Source organism: Macrosteles quadrilineatus, unplaced genomic scaffold (genome assembly GCF_028750875.1).
Source record: "Macrosteles quadrilineatus isolate MER2022 unplaced genomic scaffold, UCM_ALF_1.0 Scaffold_5__1_contigs__length_97177068, whole genome shotgun sequence".
NCBI classification, from domain to species: Eukaryota; Metazoa; Arthropoda; class Insecta; order Hemiptera; family Cicadellidae; genus Macrosteles; species Macrosteles quadrilineatus.
In genome coordinates this window covers 2,381,221-2,408,265 of record NW_026542598.1, presented here as the reverse complement: position 1 = coordinate 2,408,265, position 27,045 = coordinate 2,381,221, and the positions used below count along the sequence as shown (strand labels likewise).

General features: G+C 30.8%; 1 protein-coding gene across 6 annotated transcripts in view; it reads left to right on the top strand.

Annotated features, from left to right (window-relative positions):
- LOC128993980 (potassium channel subfamily T member 2-like) overlaps positions 1 to 27,045 on the top strand; it is a 329,633-nt gene that overhangs the window by 136,406 nt on the left and 166,182 nt on the right. For 2 of the 6 annotated variants that reach the window (XM_054418138.1, XM_054418136.1), the window contains exon 1: positions 14,320 to 14,411. The exons of the other annotated variants lie outside the window; for them this stretch is intronic. In XM_054418138.1, the coding sequence (XP_054274113.1) occupies positions 14,341 to 14,411 (71 nt within the window). In that variant the 5' untranslated portion in view covers positions 14,320 to 14,340. Of the gene's footprint in view, positions 1 to 14,319; positions 14,412 to 27,045 lie in introns of those variants that run through there. 6 annotated transcript variants of the gene reach the window in all.

The window sequence follows — 27,045 nt, the reverse complement described above, 5'->3', positions numbered from 1 at the left end:
ACAAACCAAGAATTGTTCTTACTGTGAAATTTACTTTTACTCTATACTCTATTTCCTTTTATCATTGTTCAATAACTAAAAGGGATTTCGATTTCGAACAGTAACTTTATGTCAGATAGCAACAAGACGTCGTAGATTGTGCACTTTCCAACGAAATGAAGGTTGGTATACTAGAAAAGTTGTGAGGATTTCAGTTCAAATCTGAGGGGTATCACAAATGAATTTATCAATCCGTAATAAGTTGTAAAAGTTCAACTAAATGACGAATTTATGTTTCAGTACACTTATTAAGTGTGTTCTTTGTTGTAAAAAATCATAACAAATGACGATTATAAAAGAAATCACACCTGGATTTTGATTATTATTTCCTGGTTGGTGCAACGGTTGACTGGCCTTATCCAACTGCAGCCACGTTCTCAATAAATGTTTTTGTCCAATCTTTGTTTTTGGAGGTATTTCAGTGAACAATTTATCAATGGTTATGAACGAGTATATTTGTTAATGATGTATGTCTTTTTGGTAGGTGGTCTATGAGATCCCAGCTTGTATTAAACATAATGTTTTCTTCCCCTTTTTTCATGGATGTATAGGAACGTTTCAGCCTTGTAAAATTGACGTCTAAATCTCAATTGGTTTGCAAATTTAGTTGTTTACAATATATTTAATTTTGATATTTATACGTGTTAATCATAGGTCAGGCATGATTTAAGTACATAAAAATATCGAGTAAAAGGCATGTTCTACCTGAAAGGTATTCCATAAATCCATTTTATGCTTTAAATAAATAGTTTGTTTTGAGGTAAAGAGTCATCCAAATTCACCCGAAATTAAAGTGAATTAGCCCATGTTTAACTAAAAAATGTGTCAATACTGATAATACTGTTAACATTTACAAATTAGATTATCTATTTTTTTATATGTATTAGAGTACACTCTGTGGTAATGTTGAGGTAATGTAATTGTGGCCCTACATGAATTAGTTTTACGAATATCATCAGGGTTTATTGTAAATTGTAGAGAATTTTCTGAATCTTCTGTAAAAAGAAAATTTAAGGTATTCGATACGTTAAATTTACGTACTCCCCTTAAACAAATTATTAATTATGATTTGTTATGTTAAGAATGTAGTGCAATTTTAAAAAATATGTTAAACTTTATTTGAAACCCTTTTAATAGTAGTTTACGCAACGATTGCGTTAAGTGAGTCTTTACGACACGAGTAGAAAATTTAAGGCACGAGCCTTGGCGAGTGCCTTAAAAACTTCTACGAGTGTCGTAAAGACTATTAACGCGAGTTGCGTACACTACTTTACCTACGACCGTTTTTTAATTACTATCAATCTGGATTTAATTACTAACAATCACTAATGATAACTTTTTAGAGAGGTTATGTTTTCATGTATTGTCATTGCCACTGAAAGTGATGCAACGACTTGTTGTATAATCAGCTGATTTCCTGTAATTACGTGTTTGTTAAACTTCGTTAAATATTACATTGCTAGCAGCATTCTTACCATAAATAATATTTTCCTACAGTCACCCGACAAAGTTGGCTTCCTTGTACTGTTTATAGTACAGAAAGCTGCTAATTGCTGCATATTTATACTTTGCCGTACGGTTTATACTTTGTCGTACGGTTTATACTTTGCCGCACATCAGGATTCCAACGAAACAACACAAAACAGCGTGGTTCTATTATGCACGTAATCCGTGTACGCTTGGAAATAGGTTGGCAACACTTAAAGATAATAATACTATGAGCAGCTGATTGACTATTATAACTACGATTTAACCTGTCATTTCGTGTTTATAGTTTCGGTATTTCTGAACTTTCTGGACTTTCCTTTTAAACGTTTCTAAAACATTCCTACGATATTAATAAACAAGAAAATACCTTTAAAGAATGTTTTTAGGCGCGGAAACCACTTCAAATTACAAAAACATACGGAACTATATTCTCAAAACCCGGAGCACATTTCTTGCCGAGGAAAAATAGCGGAGTGATACGGACCGCGGGTACTACTTTCTCTAGGGCACCAGTTGTGTTGCCAGCTGAACCTAAAAACGTGTTGTATAGTGTTTGAAAGACTAATTATTTATATGCTTTATAGTGACTGTAGGAAAAATATAATGTGTAACACGAGTGAAAAAGGCCTTTGCTGCACTCGAGATCATTCCGCACTCGCCTGCGGCTCGTGCGTAAACATTGCTCTCGTGTGCAGCAAAGTGCCACTTTCACCACTAGTTACACAAATAACTATGTATCAGGTACAATTCGGCAAATATTTCATTTATTTTTGGACTTCCGCCAACTTAATTAAGAATACGCGAGTATCAACATGAACAAGTCGGATCAACAATTAATTTGGTCAACTGATCAGCTGATCAGCTGATTAGTTGACGTTCGAAGCATTACAATTTTAATTCTTTTCTCTCAATACTTGAACCTCATTGGCCCGTTACCTGTGTGGATATGAGAAAACTATGCGGATATGAAATGAAACTATGCGGATATGAAAGTAAACAGCTGTAAAGTAAAACTTTTCAATTCTAAGAACTGGACTGAAATGGCTACTTTAAAAAACGGTCGTAGGTAAAATATTTTAAACAATTTTAAAGATGTCAGTCACAAAAATTATCGGGTACGAAATTTATTCCAGAGCCAGATGCAATCTCTTACTACTTTTAGTGCAATCTTTGTACTATCAATAATTAATAATGCTGCCAGACAAGGCTCCGACATTAGATAAACATCTGACTCGAGATTTTGTCTTTCCTAAAAAAGGGAAATTTACACAAACGAAATCTTTCCAGCTTGATAATAAGTATAGTGTAAAAACTCGCATTTATGCTCTAGATTTAATGTACGTAGGATTTTGCTTTTAGTACAAACATCTTTTAAAAAATATTTCAAATCAGATGTTTAATTTCGGAACTTTGTCAGGCAGCTAGCATTAATTGATAGCTTAAAGATAGATTGCATCTGGGTCCAGAATAAATTTTGTAGTGTATAGTTATTGTGACTGACACATTTAATATTGTTTAACATATTTTAAAAGGGTTTCAAATAAAGTTTTACATATTTTTTTTTTTCAAATTGCACTACATTCTTAAGACAACAAAGCAATATTAATCATTCGTTTAAGTGAGTGCGTTCGGGGTAGCGAGCTGGTCTAGTGGGTAGAGCGCTGGACTCCAGGGGTCCCGGGTTCAAATCCAGCCAAATAACCAATGGATTTTATCTAAGTGATAATGCTAGCTGTAAAAACTCGCATTTATGGTCTAGTTAGACCTAATGTCCGCACGATTTCAGCTAAATGTAAAAACATCTTTTAAAAAATAAGTCAATAAAAATATGATGACGTTATTAAATTCCCTAAGCAACACTGTCGGGTAAGTAGCTGGTGAGAGTGGGGAAGCTGATTAGTTTGAAGTGTACTCGAGGTTGTTGTTGTTGGAAGTATAACACAGATACTCATATACTTCCTACTTCCTAGTTTACCTCTCAGGATGTTTTTTATCTTGAGCTGTCCACATAATAAATCCATAAATTAATTGTAGCAAAATTCAATTTTAATTAGAATATACATGACTAGTAAACTGGTGTAACACATTAAATGTGAAGTCTTGATCGTAGTAACCTTTAAAGTAGATAGTGTACACAAGCTTGCAACAATTCTACAATGTAGTTTATGTAATGTAAAAGGTATAAGTAAATTTTAATTTATTAAATCGTTCGGACCTTGCAGTAATAAGAAGCAATGGCAGGCTATAGCATGAATAATAAAGTAAAATATAATAATATTAAAGGAGTATAGGATTTAGTTAGGTGGCTGAGTGGTTATATAACTCGCAAAATAGTAGGAAGCTTGCCGGTATGATTCAGAAAGGAATTTAGTAGCTTATTTATAGCTTGAAAGTGGACCCTACAATACTATATTTATGGGCTTTTAATAAATGATCCTTCCTAAAGAAAAGAATATCATAGTCATTATAACAGCTACATAGTTCATACACTCTATTATACACACAACCTATCAGGTGCAATATTTCAGTCAATAAGGTCAAATACAATATTACTGGACTCAATAAGAAAAAAATGGCCTGGAGCTTGCTTGGTTTCTGTTATTACTTATTTCAAGTATTTGGGGTACTTCGCTTTTTTGGACCTTAAAAAATGTAAGGTTTCTGTAAAACGTTTGACATGTAACTTTCGCCTCGCTAAACTAACACAATTCAAGTTGGGACCATAATAGTTTGTGTGGATTTAGCCTGGGCTACTATGAATACATTCTAGAGAGAGTTTTATTGTGCTTTTTACAAGAGATGTCAAAGTTCACACGAAATATCCTATTTTAATTTAAATCGGCGATATATACTACCGTGTTAGGTCAAATTAAACATTTTGTACCTACCTAGTATATCCTACTTCTTCCTGACTTAGTTCCAAATAATATCTGTAATACGGTACGCATTTAAAAATCAGAATCAGAATCGGAATAACTTTTTTGTCATTGGGCATTACAAAAATGCATTGACAATTGTCATGTGTATCGCATGGCTACAGTCAGGATAGACATTACAAATAACATCTCTAATACGTTCATTTATGAGGTGTCAGCTCTGTGAATTACCTAACAGTATGGAATGTTATTTAACAATAAATTATATGTATAAATAAATCTGATAATTTAACAAAGATTAAATGATATGAACCAACAACAATATACTGATAACGGTTAAGATAAAAACCTATACAAATTAACAATTGCAACAAACGTAGATGGACAATTAAAATATAAACAACAGTATTTCCCACAAAAAATATTTCCTACAAAAATATTTCCTATTTACAAGAAATATTTCCTACAATGTTATTAAGGATAAGTAATTCAACCAAAACGTTCCTCCAGTTTTAGATAATTTGTTTTTATTTAAATGCATATTTAAGAAAAAGGATGTAACAAATTAAATACAATTTTAAAATATACATAAAGTTAGACCATTTTTGTATAAATCTGATACTTCACCATTGACTAAGTTACAATTTGACAAAACCTGTGGAAACTACGTATTTTACGAGATAGTATTTAGTACATTGATGACAACTGATGGATTAATTAATTCAAAGCCACACTAAATACTTCAAAGAATTGTATGTATTACTATATTGCAAATATATCACCATTTCCCCAAACAATCCCTTTATCAAATATAAATCAACATGTAATTTTAAGTGACGTGTAGCTATGGCGGGACTATAATGTGACAGTCGTGGATTGAATATGGGTCATTGGTTGTTGTGGTGGGGAGGGGGTAGAAGGGGGGGGGTTTGTACAGTGCGATGTGCCTGTCAGTTGGGACTGAGTGTTTGTATTCACTCTCAATACACGGCCAAAGGTCAAGGGTTGTGTATATCACCAATAGTGGAATCGTCATTGTTTTTACTGTTGCAACTGTTCAATTCATCCCATTTTTATAACCTGCCTTAAATCAATTAATTGATTCCTTTTTTCGGGGAGATGGTGATCTTTGTGGACCGTGTTAGTAAGCTATCAAGTTTGTTGGTACTAATTAGTTTGTTGCTGTATATTTCGTTTTGAATATAAAGAGCTCAATGACATTTTCTTTTAGTACAAATAATAGTTTGGATGATATTTAATTTCTCAAGATGTTGAAAATGAATTACTCTACATTCTGTCGAAGTTTGTGGATTTTAATCGGATTCGCTGTAAATGGAGATTTTCTCAAGTCAAATTATTAATTTAACGATTTTGTTTGGAACATGAGTTGTGATTTTTGTATTTAATCTGCAAGTAGTCATTTACGTTTTTAAATTTGTATTAAACCAGGCCCATTATATTTTACTATAATTTAGTAGCAAAAACTAATTAATTTGTCTTCCCAAAAAAGTTAAATTCGTTAGCACCACATAATAAAACAATAAACAATTATTTAAAATAACGAATAGAGCTACAAAATATCTTCTCAAAACATACATTTTGTTTAGCTACAAAAACTTTCTTTACTATTTTATTTTTATTCAACATGTGTGTTAAGCGTTCAATAATTACGCATTAAGCGCTAAATCAATTAAGGTGTGGAAAAAATTTGTTTCTATCATTGGTCCATCTATAAAATCGATTACAGCAACTACCATACCTCACGAATTTCATAATTTACTAATTAAACTGACAGTGCATCTTTTAAAATAGTACTTGTAGTACAAATCGTCTAAGAATAATATACTTAATTTATAGTAATCATTATTTATATTAGACTTTTTTTATGTTAGATTTTAATGAAGTTTTTTTAATCATTTGTATTTTATTACATGGTTCTAATAAAATCGTGTAATCTGCTTTTAAAAATAGTTACATTTTACGACCTCTACATTAAATTGTTAAAAGTTTTAGAATCCGTTATGTACTTAAGTTGTGTTATTTAAACGAACTGGGTTGGTTTGTAGAAAATACAAAACAAGTTTTAACAGACTTTGACAAAATGCAATATTACGATGGAACACTGCCCGAATATGTCGTTCACTCGAGTTTCATACAGGCACAAACGCTGTGTCCCTGTGGTACAGTCCGACCAATAACGAACCTTCCTTGTGAAACCCGAGTTTTCTAAGGTCAAAATTCACTTTGACAAAAAATTACCTAAAACCTGAAAATCTATATTTTTGTGTTTGCTCTCTCTGTGCCTATTAATAAAAACCAGACGTATAAACAACTGTCAATCTTTTTAGTTAATTTTGGAAGCATTTACAATATATTGAATACCTTAATTTACTTCGTTAAATGTTAATATTTTAAAAGATTTTATCATGTGTGAGTAGCACCTATATTAAAGTAACACTCGTAATAGTAAATATATAGAATTTCATTTGTGTAACCTTAAATTAAGTAATTCATACCTTATATTATGGGCTAAGGTTAAGCCTAATTAAGGATAACTAAGGTTAACTACTATTAAGAGGACGATTCTTTAAGTATCAAATACGAAGTACAATTTTATTGTGAAAATGTTGCCTTGATTGGTTGGGCAATATATTGAACTTTAAATAATAATTATCATTAACTTAAGATTTTGACATTTACTAGAAACGATTCTTACAAGGATCGCTTTTTAAATAACGATAAATTTTATCGTTTACAGGTCAATGATATATTCAATTTTTATCCAAAAAAACTGTCAATTAAAGACATTTCTTGAAATAATCTGCTTTTACCTTCATACGGTAAATAATAAGATCAATAACATAATTAAATCCTTACCATAAAATTGTCAGCTTTACCATCATAGTGTGAAGAAAATTGTCAATTATAATGGTACAATCTTTGTCTTAAAATAATTTTCTTTTTATTATTGCAGCTAAACTTATTTTTGGTCTAGGTTCAGTAAATGTAATTTAATAAACATACGACTAAACTATGGAACCGGTCAAAGCTATGGAAACAATTACTGAATAATTTTAACCTTTATATAAATAAGGTAGGAATGTAACGCTATGATACTAAGTATGTTTTTAGGTAAATGACCAATTTTAACTAGTGATTAGATAAATAAATGAAGTTCTCTTATGAGAAAAACTAGGAAGCAAGACAAAGTATTAAGATATTTTTGTTATGGCTTTTTATGTAAAATAAACAGTTGAATAATTGTATGCGATTATATGATCTTTTAGTTTATTTAAAGAAATCGCATTCATAGATATATTTTAACAAATGTTTAACTTTCTAAACATTACAAATACAAAAGTATTGAAAGAAAAAAGGTTTATTTATCATTTTTGTTGAAACTATTACAAAAATAAGGTGGACTGTTAGCCTATCCAAAATCAAGTTATATAAAGAAAATAAGAAAATGTATTATTTTTACGACAACTGAGGGACAAAACCATGATTCAATATGATTGAATGAGACAAGAATTTCAGATCCCTCGAGGATAAAACAATCTGAAATGGAACGAAAACTAAAAGATATTCCAGATGTAATCTTTTGTTCAAGTTTTTATCAAAGTAGATAGCCAATGTATCATTTCCATTGTAACACAGCTGCTATTTTACAATCATGCCCAAGATTTACTGGCAATTTCATGCTTTAAAATTGTGGTTGTTAGATTTTAGTAACAAATGTAATCATTTATCTGAAAAAATCCTTTTTTTCCAGGACTCGTTGGACACGTTGAAAATGCTAACAAAAACCCAAAAAATCCATGTGGCTATCCTTTACTTCAAAATATTTTATGGTCTTAAAGCATTAAATAAATCCTAAATTAATTCCAACCTTCACCCTTTTCCGTTGCAATCCGTCAACATAAACTAAAACATTTATATTTTATTCCTTCTCATACAATATCAAATGACATTTTTTAGCATTTCCAACATGTCTAAAGAGTTCTGGGGAAAAAATCTGTGTACTTTATTTTTTCTCTCTTTTTTTGTCCAACATTTTATTATTCAGAAATTTTTTTTGTCCTAATTTGTTGTACTTTCAACCTCAAGCTTTTTCTAGTACTTTACTCGAAACCATTGCCACTACTGTTTTATTGTTTATTTCCATTTTGCTAGCTCGCTTTAATGTGAATTTGAAAAAGATAACACTCTAACGGATCATACTGTATGTTCATATTTTTAGATACAGAAATAATAAAAAAGGGTGGGGAAAAATTTATACTTATAAAAAGAAAGGTTCAAAGGATCGTTTTATTTGTAAACAAGTAAATTTTAATCCCATTGTAACTTCTAGGGATTGTTTTTCCGGAATTTAGCTAATGGTATGAAAAGAGGGATGCCGTATGATTTTTAGGATTTCCTGATTGAATCTTAATATGGTTAAATCTTGATAAATCAATTTGATTCAACGACGAATTTATTGAATTAAAAAATACACACTAGTATTATTTGAGAATTTTTTTGGAAAATACCCTTATTATCTAAATGAATACAGTAGTTTCTGAAGACGTACGTAAACCAAATGAAAAGGTCATAAGTGAACGCGTCAGTAACAAACTAAACCCATATTGTTGATTTAATGACAAATCAACAAACCTTCTCAAAGGTTAAATAAAGGTTAATAACCTCCTTAAGTCTACAACTATGCGCAGTACTATCCTGATAATTAGGTTGCCTAAATCAATTCGTGAATTACAAGACAAAAATGTGGTTCGTATTCCACTATCAACTGTAGGTCCCTTAAGTTGCCATCAACGATATAAACAACCTAAATAATGATGTAGTTTTTCTATATGGTTGGTTGCCATTGGTTGTATGCACTATTAATTATTAACAGGTGTGTCTTACAGGAATACGTCGGCATTAGTCAGTACCAAGACTAAAAGTTCACGCCACTCATCCTACACTCTCATTCATACTTGGCTCGAAATTCCTTCGTATGGTCACCATCACAATTAAAAGTATTCAAGAAATTAAGTATTACGATGGAAGAACGTTTTGTACTAGTATGGGAAATAAAAAAAAATTAAACTGATCTCGTAGTTTTAAAATATCCTAGACCCTTCCTTTATACGGTTGATAATATTTTATTATAACATAATGTAATAATATACATGAAAATGCAATAACAAATTTCTTAACCTTTAAAAGCATTGGTAAAGCAATGCTTCTAAATGCTACAAGATATATTAGGTTTTAATTTTTTATTTGTTTAAAGTAGGACGCAGTTTAACTCCTGGCTACAGAACAGGTTTCGACTAATTTCGGTTATTTTTAGCAATGTAAATCCATCACGAGGGCTTAAAGTAGATTTTGAGTGGATGCAATCAATTCGTAGGGATGTAAATTGACCCATATTCACGTCGGAAACAGTCAAGTTGTTTAATCTTGATATTTGAAGCGGAGCATTTGTTACCTAAATTTAACAGTACTTGATTTTAGTCAAGGCCTGGGTAAAATACATGATGGTTAATCAGGATAGCATTATAAACAAAAATTACGTTAAAAATGTATTTAACAGTACTATTGTCGTATAGTTTTAGTGATTCATTTATCTGGTTTAATAGTTGTTATGTCCTTTTTCATAGGAAAATTGTGCCTATTTTCCTTAAAATTTTAACTTTTTTTATATCGATTAGTACTTATTCATCATTAGGCCTGCCTGTAGAATCACGTTCAGCTGTTTTTTTCTGCTCTGTCATTGTTTTAAAGTCAAAAGTGACATTGATATACAATCGCAGATTAGATTTTCTTATTCATCATACATTTTAGCGAATTTCCCTATAGGGAAGTAGCTATTACCGTAGGTCTCATGGTAAGACTTAGGCCCGGGACCGATTTACTTTTTCATTTTGATGTCCCCAGAGGCCAAAAACACCACTCGTTCAAATTTTTATATATGTATATATATATATATATATATATATATATATATATATATATATATATATGTGTGTGTGTCCGTGAACACGATAACTTGAGTAATTTTTATCCAATTTTGATGAAATTTGGTTTGAAGGTGTAAGGCGGGATAAACTTGAATGAGTTCGCGATCCAGCATGATCGGACCATGGGAACAGGGTTTTATGGGGGGTTTTATGGGGTAAAAATTGGTTTTTCTCACTTTTGACCCTCAAAACACAAAATTTCCCAATTTTTCTCTAAACCTTTTTAAAGAGCTTAAAAAAACAAACAATTCAGTATATCAAAGTGTTTTTGTACGGTTATTGGTTACGGAGAAAACTAAAAAAAATGGTAAATTTAAAATTCCGATGTTATTCTTATGGAGAATATTGTAAAATGTTGTAGTTTACTTGTTTATGGATATCTTTTGATCAAACTTGGCAAATATATTCATTTTATACTAAGCAATAATTATTTTACTTAAAACACACACTTTATTAGTTTCCTTGTAGCAGCAAACCTAGGTACTCGTTAAACCTAATGTTATTTAAATAGATCAATTGAAAATCAATTCAGCCAAATGGAAATTCGCTTAGGCGTCAGGTTTGCTGCGGCGGGGGTATTTAACTTTTATGTAACACGACATGTCATCTTTTTAGACCGCTGTAATCTATGATTTAATTAAAACCAACAAAACTTAATAAAGATAACTTAGATTGAGTTATTGTTAAAATTTTCGTTCCTCTTTTAGATTTTGGTTCTATGATTTTGGACATGATATAAAAAAAGCTTTACTTACATAAAAGTTCTTATTTCTGTTAGACTTCTTCAAAATGTTTTGTAAATTCTACAGAAATCGGTAACCGGCAGCAGCACTTTTGCAGAGTCTCAATTATACTACTTATATGTTTATTCGAAAACTGTTCAAAAATATAACCTAGTAATAGATCCACATTTAAATGTTTCCCTATATTAAAACCGCTGTATAAATAAGCAATACCTGTTTCATTGTGCTACTTTTCCCTGGAGTTAATTAATTTTAATACAACCCCGTACAATACACAATGAATCAATCATGTTACAACTCTGTACTTGTTCCAGGTCAGTTTAAATAACAATTGGCTGCCATCAGTGAGACAGTCAATAGTGAGTAAACTTTATTTATTTATGTTATTTATTAGTGCATTTCTATCCATCGTCATCCTTAACAAAAATCCTAAACTATACACAATACAACAATTTATTGCAACTAATTATTTGATGTTGTGGGTGGGGCAGGGAAGTATCCCTAATTTTGAAGGTACATTAAAAGACAACCCAAAATATTAGAACCAAACTTTATATTGGGATTAAAAGGTTACGTCTGCGAGTTTATTTTAATTATTCAATGATTCAATGATTTATTTGGCCACTAAGCAAAAGCAATAGGCTAAGTCACTTACAATACAAAGTAAATAATAAATAGTCCATCTCTTGATTCACAAATAAATGCAAGTTAGATAAATATAATAATAAGGAAACAAATAAAACCATGAGAAATAAAACTGTAGCAAAACCATGCAAAAATAAACGGTATCAGCATTCTGACACATACTTTCTCCCATAAGTTTGTCAACAACCTTTATCATGCGTAAGCGGTGAGATTAAATAAACGGAAATGGAATTTGTACAATTTTCTTCAGAATTTAAAGGACTATAACATACTAAATTTTTATCAAAATCGTTCGAGCCAATTTTGGGAAAATCTGATTTACCGTTATTTTATGGGGTTTTTATGGGAAAATAACACAATTTACAATAACTTTTGAACCGTAATTTTTACAGATAAGATTTGTACCATTTTGTTCAGAATATAAAGGACTATAACTTACTAAATTTTTATCAAAACCATTCGAACCATTTTAGGGAAAATCCTATTTTTCCGTTATTTTATGGGGTTTTATGGGAAAATCTCCATTAAAAATCAAAATTTCTAAAAAATAAAAAAACACTTTCAAAATTGTAAGGACTATAACATACTATGTTAAATCAAAACCGGATTTTTGTCTAAAATTACATTTTTTGTTATTTTATGGGGTTTTTATGGGAAAATAACATAATTTACTATAACTTTTGAACCGTAATTTATACAGAAATGGGATTTGTACCATTTTGTTCAAAATTATAAGGGCTACAACATACTAAATTACATAAATTTATCAAAATCGTTCGAGCCATTTTTGAGAAAATCAAATTTTTCCAGTTTTAAATGGGTTTTTAAAATCAAAATTCAAAAAAAAAATCAAAAAAAAAAAAATCAAAATTTCAAAAAAATGAAAAAAATGCCTGGAGATACCATGGATTAGAACCTACATACCAAATTTCATCGAAATCGGACCACAGGTGTAGTCTCTAGCTCTGTACACATCCAGACACACAGACACACAGACACACACACACACACACACACACACACACACACACACAGACATCACTTTGAAAACCACTTTTTTGGGTCCAGGGGGACCCAAAACGAATATATCCACTCAAAACTCAAATTCGAAAATTTTGACGAAAACAATACTTTCTCCATATACTAATGGTATAGGGGGAGAAAGTAAAAAACAGGCAAGAAAATAGCCATGCAAGGCAGTTAGTGCATGAGCATTACCTATAACAAAGCTGGTAGTCCTACTTTATAAAATTCAGACAGGTCATAAAAAGGGTTTTCTATCAACCAGTCCTTCATTACTGCCTTGAACCTTGAAATAGGCAAGTCCCTTATGGCTACTGGTAGATGGTTGAAAAATCTGTAACCTGAAACAGGGAAGCATTTAATTGTTCTACTCAGCCTGTGTCTATGCGCAAAAACATTAAAGCAATTTCCTGTGGCATAGTTATGTACTTAATATAACTTTAGTAGGTTTTAGACCGCATATCCTGCATGTGGTGTCCCTAATCGTAAAAACACTGCTGCTTTCTGGTTCTGGAGTTCATCATAACTCTGTGAAGCATTTGTTGTGGAGTGCGGCCAACTTCAAGGTTAATTGCATCCTTCAAGGCATCTACGGTATTCACGTCGACTACCATAGGCTTAGCATCACTCCAATAGAGCATATTCTGCTTATTTATCGCTTCAGAAATATGGAAGTGTGTCTCGTCACTAAACAAAACCCGAGCAACATGAGGCAGTCCCGCAAAAGAGTTCACATACTTACATTCGTTGTTGCCAGTCCCGTTGTGTGAATTCATGTGCAACTACAAGCTTGTATGGATGGAGGTTGTAAGCTCGTAAGGTAATTTATGCATTTAATTTGATTTGACTGAACTCGCTTAACATAAGTTTGAGGTATATAGTACAGGAACAGTAAAACACTGGCATTCTGTAACAAGAGGAATATAATAAAGAAATTTAGAGTAAATAACAAATTACAGAAAGAATGAGTACAGATTGAAGAAACAAAATTTGTAAATACAATGAAATATAAATGGCAAATGGCCATCAGAGAGGGGGCATTTTAAAAGAAATAACTTAAAATAAAGTACTACTAGTACACTAATATACAGCCTAGAGTTGACTAGTACTTTATACACACGTCAACTACCACAATTTTAGTCATACCCAATTCTGTACTCCATCCTCATAAAATACATTCATTTTAACTGCATTTTTTACACATTTAGAATATTGATTTCTTATTAATTTACTTACAGCCGACGTCTAAAAACATTCCAATTTAAATGCACCCACTCTAAACTATTGTAAAAAGCTGTCAAAACGTTGAAGTACATTTCTTCATGTCTCAACTGAAGATTATCGTTTCACCAAAAGTACAACCATAAAATGTTTGAGACATATTGAGATATTATGTTTACTACGTATGTGCGTGCGTTCGTATGTGTGCGTGTGGGCGTGCGCGGAGCGAGGGTGCCTCCACCACCCCCAGAGTCAGTAGTCACCTCGCCGCGGTCGTAGGCGGTCGTCGCCATGTGATCCATGGGGTCCTCTAGTCGCTACAGCTCCTACAACTGCTTGACCAGCTGGGACAGCTATGATAGGATACCCAGGTGAGATTCAAGGCCAAGAGGAGCGATAAAGGGAGGGAAAGTTCTACAGGTGGGGGCGGAGGGAGGAGCCGGTTTAGTTAAAAGTTTCCTCCAAAGGTTCATAATTCAAAACTGATTGGGCTCTCGTTAGTTTTTGTATAAATAAATTTTACTAGAAAGATTCTACAGGTGATATAAGTACGAGTGGAGCCTAATTAGATAAATTTTGGATCAACATATTTTAGGGGTTTAAAGCTTAATTCTCCATGGTAGGATCGTATATAAACGGATGTATAATGTTTTGAGGGGTTATACAGGTTTTTGAGCGTTTTTAAGCCATGATAATGTTTTTCTTTCTTTATTTTTTTTTAAACGGTACAGATACAAACCATTTAGTTTTAATAGCGTAATGATTCGATGACCAGGAATTCAAAAGACAGGAAATTGGATATGAATGATCACGCTTATAATCCAACAAGCAACCTGCAACCTCCATATTTGAAGGCAGACAATTAAACCACTCGGCTATCCAGACAGTTCACTTTAATAATGTTGGTGGCTTTTACTCAGATCCTATTAATTGATTTACGAGTGCAAAATATTGAGCGAGTTACAATATTTCGTTAATGGATATGTTCACTATCTAGTGGGATTTTACATTTGATCTAAGAAGTAGTAGGGTTGCCTAATAGATAACAGATTATATTTGAGTGGGTTAAATTAAATGAATCATGTTCGGGTTGGATGAGAAGTAATGTATACATTTTTGTGAAATTTAGACGAGTATTTCAATGTTTATGTCGATGTTGAAAAACATTAGCTACATTAAGTGACGTTTAAAAAAGTAACTAATCACGACTGACATTTAATGTTGGATGTGTGGTTTTAAGTACAATTATAAACTGCTTGTGCTACTGAAGCGAAGAGATATGTTTGTAGGCCTTCGTCATAGAAAAACTAAAGACAATTATGTTTTCAGTAAAATCTTACGATTGCCGTAATCAATCTATATGTCAAAAAACCAGTTTTTGAACTTCACTGCTTCATAAGATATATAATAATAGACTATTTAAGCTTTAAATTTAGTAATATAACAGAATTAAAAATTAACGACGGTATAATACCTATCCTATCCTTTAAGCTTTTTAACAATCCTAAAGGTTTGATGCAAATTAGTACACTTTTTCCTAATAAATTTTAAAATTGTATAGCCCATTCTAATTCTACAACTAGAAAGTATACACTTTCCATTTTAGAGTACACAAAAACTCGCTTTTCTCCATAGATGTAGAAAATGTACATGTGTACATTTTATTTTTTAATTAAATAAGTGTTCATGCCTGAAATAAATACTTGTTTACTAATTAAAACCTTTAAACACTACTCAAATGCCTTGCAACACCTATTTCTTCTAGGAACATTGGAAAACATTCTGTCAAAAAAAAACCATTGATTATAATAAGTAAAAATATTTATGTCAAAAGTTGTATTTTTTACAAAAAGTAAGGATAGCCTACTCGGTTGTAATTATTTCCATATAATACAATATACAGTTTTATACATTCTATTTTACAGATGATAAATGTTCGTTTTGTAACTATATATGGAGTGGGAAGGGGGGAGGAAAATGCCATCAGAAGGATGACCCATGTAGGAAAAGCTCCAAGGCCATCTTTGCGCATGCGTCTGTGAGTCAGTGATATGGATGGTTGGATGATGGTTGTATTTAATTTTTAATTAAATAGTTCAATAGGTAATATAATAATACCTAATCAGGTTGGACATTATTTTTTTTTATTTAAATTTTCGTGAGCGAAGCCACGGCGGGTTTGCTAGTATTTAAATGCAGCATGTAAATGTTATATGAAAGCCTGCATATTAACGCAATTTGAATAAATTGATCAAAATTTAATTTTGTAATGCAATAGAATTTAATCTGTAGAAGTCTTCCTTGTATCTTTTTGACAAACAACGTTACAAGAATAGCTTTAATTAATTGCATTGCAAAGGTCTTTATTATAATTTTATCTCCCAATAGTTCAGACTCATATTCAAACAGATGTAGTAAGCTGTGTCATTCTTATTTTTTACAATCCTGAAGTGAGTGGACTCAAATGTGCGTGGTACGCAGATAAAAACTGATCCCTCAAAGGTCATCTCGGGATTATTACTTTATTCATTGGAGATCCTTTTATAAAAGGATTGTAGGTAGATGTAACCACAAAAGAGGAGTATTACCTTTCAATAGAAATTTTATTTTGTTACGTGGGTAACCCAGTGCATGCAACCATATTCCGGGTAGTATTAGGTCATTTGTTTTTTTATTTAATCAAAATCTAACATTGTAGTAAAATTTAAAAAAATTCCAGTGTTAAGTACAATGTTAAAGTGTTCACCTTTAAATCTTATGTTTACCGGTTGAATTCCGAGTCTGTTCGATTCTAAACTTAGATTAAACGTTTCATTGTGTTAAAAAAACAATATTATACTACTGTATCTAAAAAATAGTTGACGTTTATAGTAACGGGATATGGTTTGACACCGTATCCCTAGATAACATTTATAAAAATTCAACAGCATGAAAAATAGAAAAAAATATTATTTTATATTTTCACCTTTTAGCGAATTTCCCTATAGGGAAGTAGCTATTACCGTAGGTGGCACGGTAAGACCTAGACCCGGGACCGATTTACTTTTTCATTTTGATGTCCCCAGAGGCCAAAAACACTATTCGTTCAAATTTTTATATATGTATGTATATATATATATATATATATATATATATATAGACTTATATATATATATACGTCCGTGAACGCGATAACTTGAGTAATTTTTGTCCGATTTTGATGAAATTTGGTTTAAGGGTGTAAAGCGGGATAAACTTGAATGAGTTCGCGAACCAGCACGATCGGACCATGGGAACGGGGCTTGACGGGGGGTTTTATGGGGTAAAAATTGGGTTTTCTCACTTTTTACCCTCAAAACACAAAATTTCCCAATTTCTCTTTAGACCTTTTTAAAGAGCTTAAAAAAAAATAATTTAGTATATAAAAGTATTTTTGTTTGATTATTAGTAACGGAGAAAATTAAAAAAATTGTAAATTTAAAATTCCCATGGTATTCTTATGGAGAATATTGTCTAATGTTGTAGTTTGCTTGTTTATAAATATATTTTTATCAAACTTGGCAAATTTATTTATTTTGTACTAAACTATCAATATTTTACTCAAAAACACACTTTATTAGTTTCCTTGTAGCAGCAAACCTAGGTAATCGTTAAACCTAATGTTATTAAAATATATTTAACTGAAAATCAATTCAGACAAATGGAAATTCGCTTAGTCGGCAGGTTTGCTGCGGCGGGGGTATTTATGTATAACTAAAACAAAATACTCGTAAATGTCAGGGTATCGTACTGATATGTAAATTTACAAGTTTTTAATAGAACTAGCATTTGCCCATCGACATAGGCCATGGATAGGTGTTTAATTCAGAGAAGAGATATTTTGTTATGTTAAATGTAACCCACGATACTCACGGTGAAAACTGCTAAAAAATAGTTATTTGTGCAACTAGTGAGAAAAGTGAGCAATTGACTCACTCGAGAGAAATCCTTACTCACGAGCCGTAGGCGAGTGAGGAATGGTTTCTCGAGTGAGGCAATTGTACTTTGAACTCGAGTTGCACATTATACTTTTCCTACAGTTACCATAATACCAAATAAATTGATGAAGAAACATAACCTATTTTTACACAGATGTGAACTTTTAATATAACATTTAACGTGAAGTGACAAATACAACAGTACAACAGCTGACCAGCTGATTTACAGCCAGTGCTGACAACGTATTTCGCGCGCATACGACGTTGCCTGCATGTTACGCGCTCACTATTTCGTGCCTTCACGTTGCAAATCTGGAGTGAGACAAAGTAATTAGAGTGAGACAATGTTAACATTGTCTCACTGATGAGCGAATTGGCCACTTTGCTTTTTCTAATCAGTGAGAGAACATGTACATTGTTAGGTAACTGTAGGAAAAACTCTTTTATCTGTTAATTTGCATTTGAAGTTTAGCTAAATGATGAAAAGCTAAGTGCTTTTGACAATTTGTTAGTTATTTTTGCCCAGCATATCTACTGACGCCACCAATACCATGTATTGTTGAGATACCTTGGAATCCTCTGCTTATCGAATGAACGTGAGCTTCCGAGCATGAAATTGATATCAATAAGAAATCGGGTTCGGTTACAATGTGAGGACATATACGCATGAATTTTCATTTTTTTTAGTTTAAAAAGGATTTTTTTTGTTTACAGAATAAATAATTATTAAATACCAAACCCCCTTTTGCTACTAGACTTTTTTTTCGTTTCAAACACTCGTTTAAGCTTACCTGTGAGTACATGAACCCATTAGTAATCGTTAGTAATCACCTTTATAATTTACAATAAAAACTTACGATGATAACAATCCAGTAATGTCGCAAGAATGGACTTGAATAAATCGATACATCATCCGGATCTAACTGGATCCATTCTGGCGTGAAAATGATAGCTTTCTTTCGGGTTTACAATGCAGTTTTCAGTGTTTTGTCTCTATGGAAATATAATATGATGATTTTGTAACGTATCGTTGAACATTTTGTATTTTATGGTGAATGCCAAAGAGTCTGAGAGGTTACCAAGTGGAATTGGATTGAAAATGCTTATAAATACAACAGCTTTGACGCCATAAAAAATGCATACATTTTATTAACTCAAATTACGTTAATAATTTTGACATAATGTAAAAAGTGTCAATACGGCGCAGCTGTGATCTCTTTATTAAGAAGGATTAATTATTATAAAGTCAAAATACGAACTATAAAATAAACTAAATGAATATTTGAATTTTAGTTGTTACACCAAAACTCATGAGCAAACCTAGTTAATTTTAAGATTGTTTCCGTACTGTTCCCCAAGTTCAACTGCCCGTTAGTTTAAGCTTTATTAACGTAATACGACTTAAATTGTGTTAAGTGTAAGTTAGTGCTTATTCAGTTAGCGTTTACCTAAGCGTTAACATAACACTTATTTGCAAAAATGATAATAGATAACAGATAAATAATATTTTATTTTACAAGTTTGGCATTCCCCAAGCAAACTCATTGAAGAAACTTTTTGAATAGTAGTTAGTTTTAAAATTGTTATCCAAGTTTGTTAACATTTTAAATTTAGAAATTGGGAAGATTTTGAGGAGTCAGACACATTTTATTAACTTTAAATTATTAAACCATATTTATATTATAGATAGCAAGAGTAACGTATATCTGATTTTAAGAATATTTCAAATCCTTGCGAATCTAAGTAGATCTAAGTAGACGACATATTGAAATTAAATAACACTGTAAAGTTTTAGTGACTATAGATATCCCTACAATTAAACCATTGGACACAGTCATAGGTTGGCTAGTTGCCTTATAAATTAAGAAAACTCCTAGTTTTAAGGGGTAGGCCCTACACAAATGTTTGAGTAGTTCTCAAACATTAATTCACCTCAACTTAAACAAAGGGTATATTTTAACAACCGACAACAGCAAATAAAGCCTAGATAAAATATTATTTCCTCTTAAATGTTAGATATCTTCACGATACTGGTATTGTTTTACCACTTTAGTTTAATGGTACAGTTAACCACGTTAAAACAAAATCATTTTTTATTTTTTTGGACGTTTATATTAGGTAGTAGCATTGACCTTCCAAACCTAAATTAGAATCCAATCGCAATGGACCAGCTGAAGTTTATTTTATTTAACAAAAACTTAGTTCCATAAGCCACTTATGGATTAAACTATACTTATTTGTCTAACCTATTTCTATTTTCAAAATGTTTGTTACTGTGTTATTTTGATGTTTCATAAGGACGCTTTGATTTACAATAATCTATCCATTTAGTTTGACCTAACTGTGAATTTGGGAGAAATCTATATTTTACATTAACCCTCTGTGTTAGTGGCTAAATTAATGTACCTCTATTTAGTAATCTAAACCATCTACAGCTTTAACATATATAACTAGTACAATCTATACACCCATTGTCAACGGTAGTAGTATTCTAGATTACGAAATAAAAAGCAACGATTTCAGTTTCAGAACATTTATTTTTGTGTTTTATCAATTTAAGCACTGTTAAATGCCAACACGATAGCTCCATCACACCACATCTAGCAGCACATTGTGTTCATTGGGCCGGTCAGGAGTTAGACGGAATTATTGGTTTATTTGTTTTCCCCAGAAACAACAAAGGACCACACTCAATGCATGTGTTCTCGACCATCACAACATAACTCTGCACTTGTTTCTCAATATTTAAAATAAAAATAAAATTTGTTAAAGGGTACTGATGTTTTTATAATGTTTTCAATTGATTGTATAGTAGTAACCCTAATCACAATAATACCTATTGTAAAATAAAATATATTTTACGTTCGGTTCGTCATGTGTCATATTCTTCATGAAATATTATGAATACGGATATTATTGATTTTTTACTAATATTCCAGGTAGTTTCATTTGTGACGTCGTTCGTTTTGGCGTGTTTGAATAGGACCTGATTGGACGTCGAGTCGAATGGATTACTGGCAAATAAAATAGTTTTGCATTTGAGTGATTGTAGGTTAAAGTATGCCATACATTTGACGTAGGCTGTTATTAATAGTTTACTTAAATTGTAATACAAGTTTTGTTCATCCAAGCATATGATTTTACGTTTCATATTACGTTTTAAGTAAAAATTTCAACACTATTCAAAGTTACACGTAGATATTGAGTTTTTAATTTTCATTTTTCTACTAAAACTAATTCAAAGCCTATTTTTCACTTTTTTTTCTCAATTTCACTGTAAATACACGTAAGTGCATGTAAAAATGATCAGGTATTTCTAATGTTTATTTACTACTAGCTTCTTAGTTTCTTGCTGTTGTAAACATGCCACTATATTTAACTAAACGTGGTTCTTAACAAAAAGTATAACGCTAGGTGGAAATATTTGTAGCTCATTCGCAAAGTATTAACTCCATTGTGGTCCCGGGTTTTAGTCCCTCCACACGAGTTCCAAACCGTTGTCTTTTCATAACCAGTACCTCCTCTTACCTGAAAATAGTCCATATCAACACTAATATCTTAGATCCAACGTGATCTGCCATTAAGTTCCATCAAGTATGTGATGAAAACAAAGTGACATCTTGACAAATCCGAGTTGCTCAGTTCAGTGAACTTCACTAATGACTTTTTGTTGCTCCTTGGTTAATGATCAAAGGTCAATGTGATGTCCCGATTTTCCCCAACAGTTTTTTTTTCATTTTACAACCTAAATATTTTTTTTTCATCTCTGTCAAGTCCATTCCTCTCTCTTCTCTTTCAACTCTATTTGTATGTGTTTTGACCAACAAAACCATTGAGGTCTGATTGTGGCTGTATGTTATATAGATTTGTTCTGTACTGTTTATTGTAATGTATGTGCATTGTAATGTGTATTGTAATGTTCATGTAACTGAATTGTTTAACTCAGTTGATTAAAATTCTTCAAAACATTTTTGATAATGGACTTCACAACAAATCTAGTACATCACATTATTCTTAACCCATTAGTTTATGTAAACGTTTGATAATCAGTATTAGCCACACTGCCTTTGACTATAGACACTAGCCATTGAAACACTTCCACGAATTAGATATTCCGATCCCACCCAGTAGGTGCAGGGCACTTTTAGAGTATTAACGCAGTAATAGTACATATTACGTCACTCAGCAGACTCTAATTCACTCACATGTGTTTAACTGCATCGATACATAGATATTTTCCTGAGTTGTGGCATTGACCAAAAACTCATAGCTTCTATTTGGAACAGCTGTAGCCATTGTTTTATTAAAACGAGAGGTCGTCCAGTGGTCGAAACTCGACCAAAAATATGTAATGTACTCACTTATCTATTTTCACCCCACACTGTAAATAAAACATGCGATTGGAGTTTCCTCCATTTGTTTTGATTTTCTGTTTATATTTCGTTGTTATTTCGTAACCAGCATAGCAACGCATAAGATCCATGTTAATTTTTTCAAATTTTTAAACTCATTTTTTGTGCTTATCTTTGAGCCTATTTAAATTTATAAAGGGATTCTGCACACCTACAGGAAAATAGCTTTCCAACGGTATGCGTAGATTTTCCCTACGATTCACACGAGCTGAGAAAAAAGGTTTTAAAGAAACATGCTTGCCTATTAATATATAGATAGATAAACTTTGTTAAATGACCCGCTCGTGGAGAGTGCTGCAGTATCAAATTCTCTTTACTCCCTTAACTTACCAATGGGTACGATCGTTTAGATCATCGGTAGGTATATTTTGGCTTGTTTTAAAGGTTGGAATTTTCAAAAGAAATAAATTATTTACATGGCAGAACATTGTCTTTTGTTCTAGTCTACTACATTCATCTGTACCTCTAAGCTTGTTACACATTTAACATGGAATCTCTAGTTCTACCAAAAGACAAATATATCTGCCAATACATGTTGAATTCAGTTTAACACATATGGTAAACTGACCCCTTAAAACACGGGTTATGGTATTTTATACATGTAAGAATCCTTACTTCTGTATCTTTGACAGACTGAATTTTCAATAACTATCTTATGAAGTAGACATGCATAATGCCAGTTTTGTCCTCTTAAATAAATATAGCCAATAACTAAATTTGCTTCAGTGAAATACCGCTTTCTTATGCAGATTTCTGATAATGTTAAACATATAATATTGTTACCTCAAGCGTTATTTATCTTTTTGAATGCTATACAATGAAAACACTAGAAATAAATACATCCTTACCAGTGCCGATCTGTGCCAACCAGTGTGCCGGTTTATGTGTACAGCTCATTCAGCAACTCAACCGCCTTCAGATCATAAAAAAATCTAAATAAAAAAACATGGTGTCAAGTCAACTCTAACAAACCATTGAAACCAATCATCGGAGTCCTCTACGACACAAAAACTATTTTCTCTTGAGTAAAACAAACTCGCTTTAAGTGGTTTATATAACCATAATGTCCACTTGTTAAAAAAAATGATATCATGAAAAACTTCATAGTTCGTTAAGCATTATTTACAATAAATTGATTATAGAATTAGTAAAATTTATTTGTTCTCTAGTATATTAACAAAAGGCCGTACACGATCGATAAGTGCGTCTCGCGACAGTTGGTTTGTGGGTTAGCCTAACTTATTCATGATCGGATCAATGGCACTGTAGGCCAATGTCTTAACTCCATCTTTCCATTAACAATCCTATGAAGCCACTGATTCCACGTGAAGCTTAAAGGAGTATTAGCGAATTTCCCATATAGGGAATAAGCTATTACCGTAGGTCTCATGGTAAGACCTAGACCCGGGACCGATTTACTTTTTCGTTTTGAGGTCCCCAGAGGCCAAAAACACCATCCATTCAAATTCATATATATATATATATATATATATATATATAAGTAGATATATTCATGTCACTTCTGGGCCAAAAAAGGAGCCACTCAAAAATTAAATGAATTTTCCTATTTTTTTATACAATATGCTATATTTTTTACCCTTTTAGGTCAATTTCTAACATATTCATATTTTTCTAGAAAAAGTATATAATTTTGATGAAATTTTCATGAATATGTCTATATTTTACATAAAATTGACTACAAAACAAAATGTTTTTAAAAACAAGTAAAATTTTAAAATTTTTTATTTAAATATTCTAAATATTTTATTTAAATTATTGTTTTTGTAAATAATATTTTTCCTATTTGAGTTATTCAAAATGTATTAAAAGTATTGAATTTCTCAGAAAATTCTAATGATATTTGATGTATTACAAGTCCATATTTCATTTTAAATAATTTTAAACTTAAACATGAAATGTTATCAAAAATGATAATCTTAAGATAAGAAGATAAGTATTGATTTAAATTAAAAATAAATGTCACCAATGAAAAGCTTGTTAAAAATTAGTGCTATTTCATATATTATACATTTCTGTATGATTAAAGATAATGTAAAAATCAACAAAAATAAATTGTGTTGTAAATATAATCTTATTGAAGGAATATTAGTCTATGGCCTAATTTGTTTGGTCGATCTTTTTATGAAAATAAGTGATTGAATAAAATAATAACCAGTTGAATGTTAGTAAATTGCAGTGTGGATTAAAATAATTATTTTGATTTATCTAAACTAATCGAAAAGTATTTTATAATTAATGCTTAAAATGTATAATCAATGGTTAAATAGTTAGCTAATGAAACTAGCCGATTGAACAAAAAAAAAGTGTCAAGTTAGCAAAAATCTCGTCATTAGCTATCATAATGGGTGTGGCTCTGTCGACTGGCTGATTTTCTATGTATATTCTCATTTTGTTTTATGAAGAAATATTTAAAATAAGAGTTTATTGATGGTAAAAGTTTATTATTTATTGATTGAAGATGAAGTATAAAGAAGATTAACTATGAAAATTGTGAAACTATCGTGTTGTGAAGTGAAATGTGTTTGAAGTGTTCATCACCATATTTGGATTGTTCAAGTGTTTAATATTTTAATAAGTAAAAGTGATTTATTGAACTATTTATAGACTATTTTTATTGTTTGTAATCATAACTTGTTTATAAAACAATCAGAATTTTCAAGGTCAAGTGATTGCTGCTTTGTTTGATAGTTTTTTGCCAAACCATATGATATTCAAGGACAGTGTGCTTCTAAAGCACGCTTTGATAAATCTGAATTGTACAGTAAATATTTTGTGTAAAAAAATTTAAGTGACTGTGCTGTTTTATTTGACAGTTTTTTTTTTTTGCCAAACCAAATGATGTTCAACGAAAGCGTGCATTGAATGCACGCTTTGATAAATCTGAAATGTTCAGTAAATATTATTTGTTTATGTTTGTGTGAGTTATTTTGAATTCCTATTCAGTAATTTAACTGTTAATATCGAATGTTTCAACTTATTATTCGATTGTTAGTATCGAATGAAATTATTTGAAATATATTGTATGTTATAACTTGAGTGTTTTTAAACCAATCTTAACCAAATTTGAAACATACACTCATTGAATATTAAAGAATGTTTTTGACTTATGTTAAGGGTAGTTTCATCCCTTATTTTGTATTTTATTTATAAAAATGTAAAAAATTATTGAATAATTCTAAAACTTAAAAATTATGAAAAATTCTGTTTAAAATCAATGTTTTTACTAAAATTTTCCAATTTAGGGTGAACTACCCTTAAACTAAAAACCTTAATAACTTCTTTGTTTTTAAAGATATTTTCATGAAATTTGGTATGATATATCTATAAGGTAAGTACAAATTTATTAAATAATAAAATTTAAAATATTTATTTCTTGTGACCTTGAAAATCAAAAATTTTTATTTATTAATATTTTTTTATGAAACAAATTTTAAATTAACAATAGTAGTCTCATTATTCATAAAATATAATAATATTTTGAAAAATATGTCAAAAAGTAGTAAATAAATGGTGGTTTTATAATAATTTTATTTGATTTCAGTTATATCATTTTTAATCACATTATACTCTAATAATCTTTCAGACACAACAACCACATAGCAATTAGTTTTACTAGCAACAGTTATATCATAATCAAAATCCATATTTATAATAATATCATTCTTTGAACCAGAAATATTAACAGGAGTTTTTGTTGTATCAATCACATATAATGGTCTATTTTCAATGAATTCTGTTGGATCATAATACATTTCACTATTGTTATAATAAACCTTTTTATAATCTTGATACATTTGATATACAATTCTAAATTTTTCATTATTTATATCTAGATTTATTAATTCATCAGGATAATAGTGACCATTTAATTTTACTCTAATATTTTTAATATACATACTATCAAATTTTGAAGTGTCATATAATTGATCATTAGTTCTACCTTTTTGAAAACCAATTATTATAAATTTTGGATTATAGATGTTTCGATAAATATTTGTTATATCAAAACTAACTGTTTTTCCAGTTATTGTCTTTTGTTCAATACATTGCCAATGATTAAAGTGAAATAGTATTTTTTCTTTTTTAGTTATTTCATTAATATATTGAATTTTACTTGTAGTTTTATACTCAATTATTGGAACTCTAATAAAAAAGTCATCAATAATTATTTTTCCAGCACTTGGTAATGTAGTATCATCAAAAGTTCCATCAACTTTTTTAGTTTTCCATCTAAAAATGGCATCATTATCTTCAGATCTAACAAAACATATATTGAATCCTCCTTTGTATATTGGAACATTAACATTTTCAAAGAAACCTAATCCAAAATGTGATAGATTACCCACAGCTTCAAATGTTTTTTTGAAATCTGATTGAAATCCATTACAAATGTTGGATACTGCTTCTGTTTTTGAATAAGTAACAGTACCTTTTATTGTACTTAATTGTCCAGGATATTCAATTTCCTCAATTAATTTATTATGTTTTCTAATTTCAATTTTTGAAAATAAGAATGGTACAAAATTATTAATCAACTTTACATTATCTGTAGTACCATAGTCTCTATCATCAGATTTTTTTAGTGTTCCTGAAATATAAAATTGAAATTTAGATGT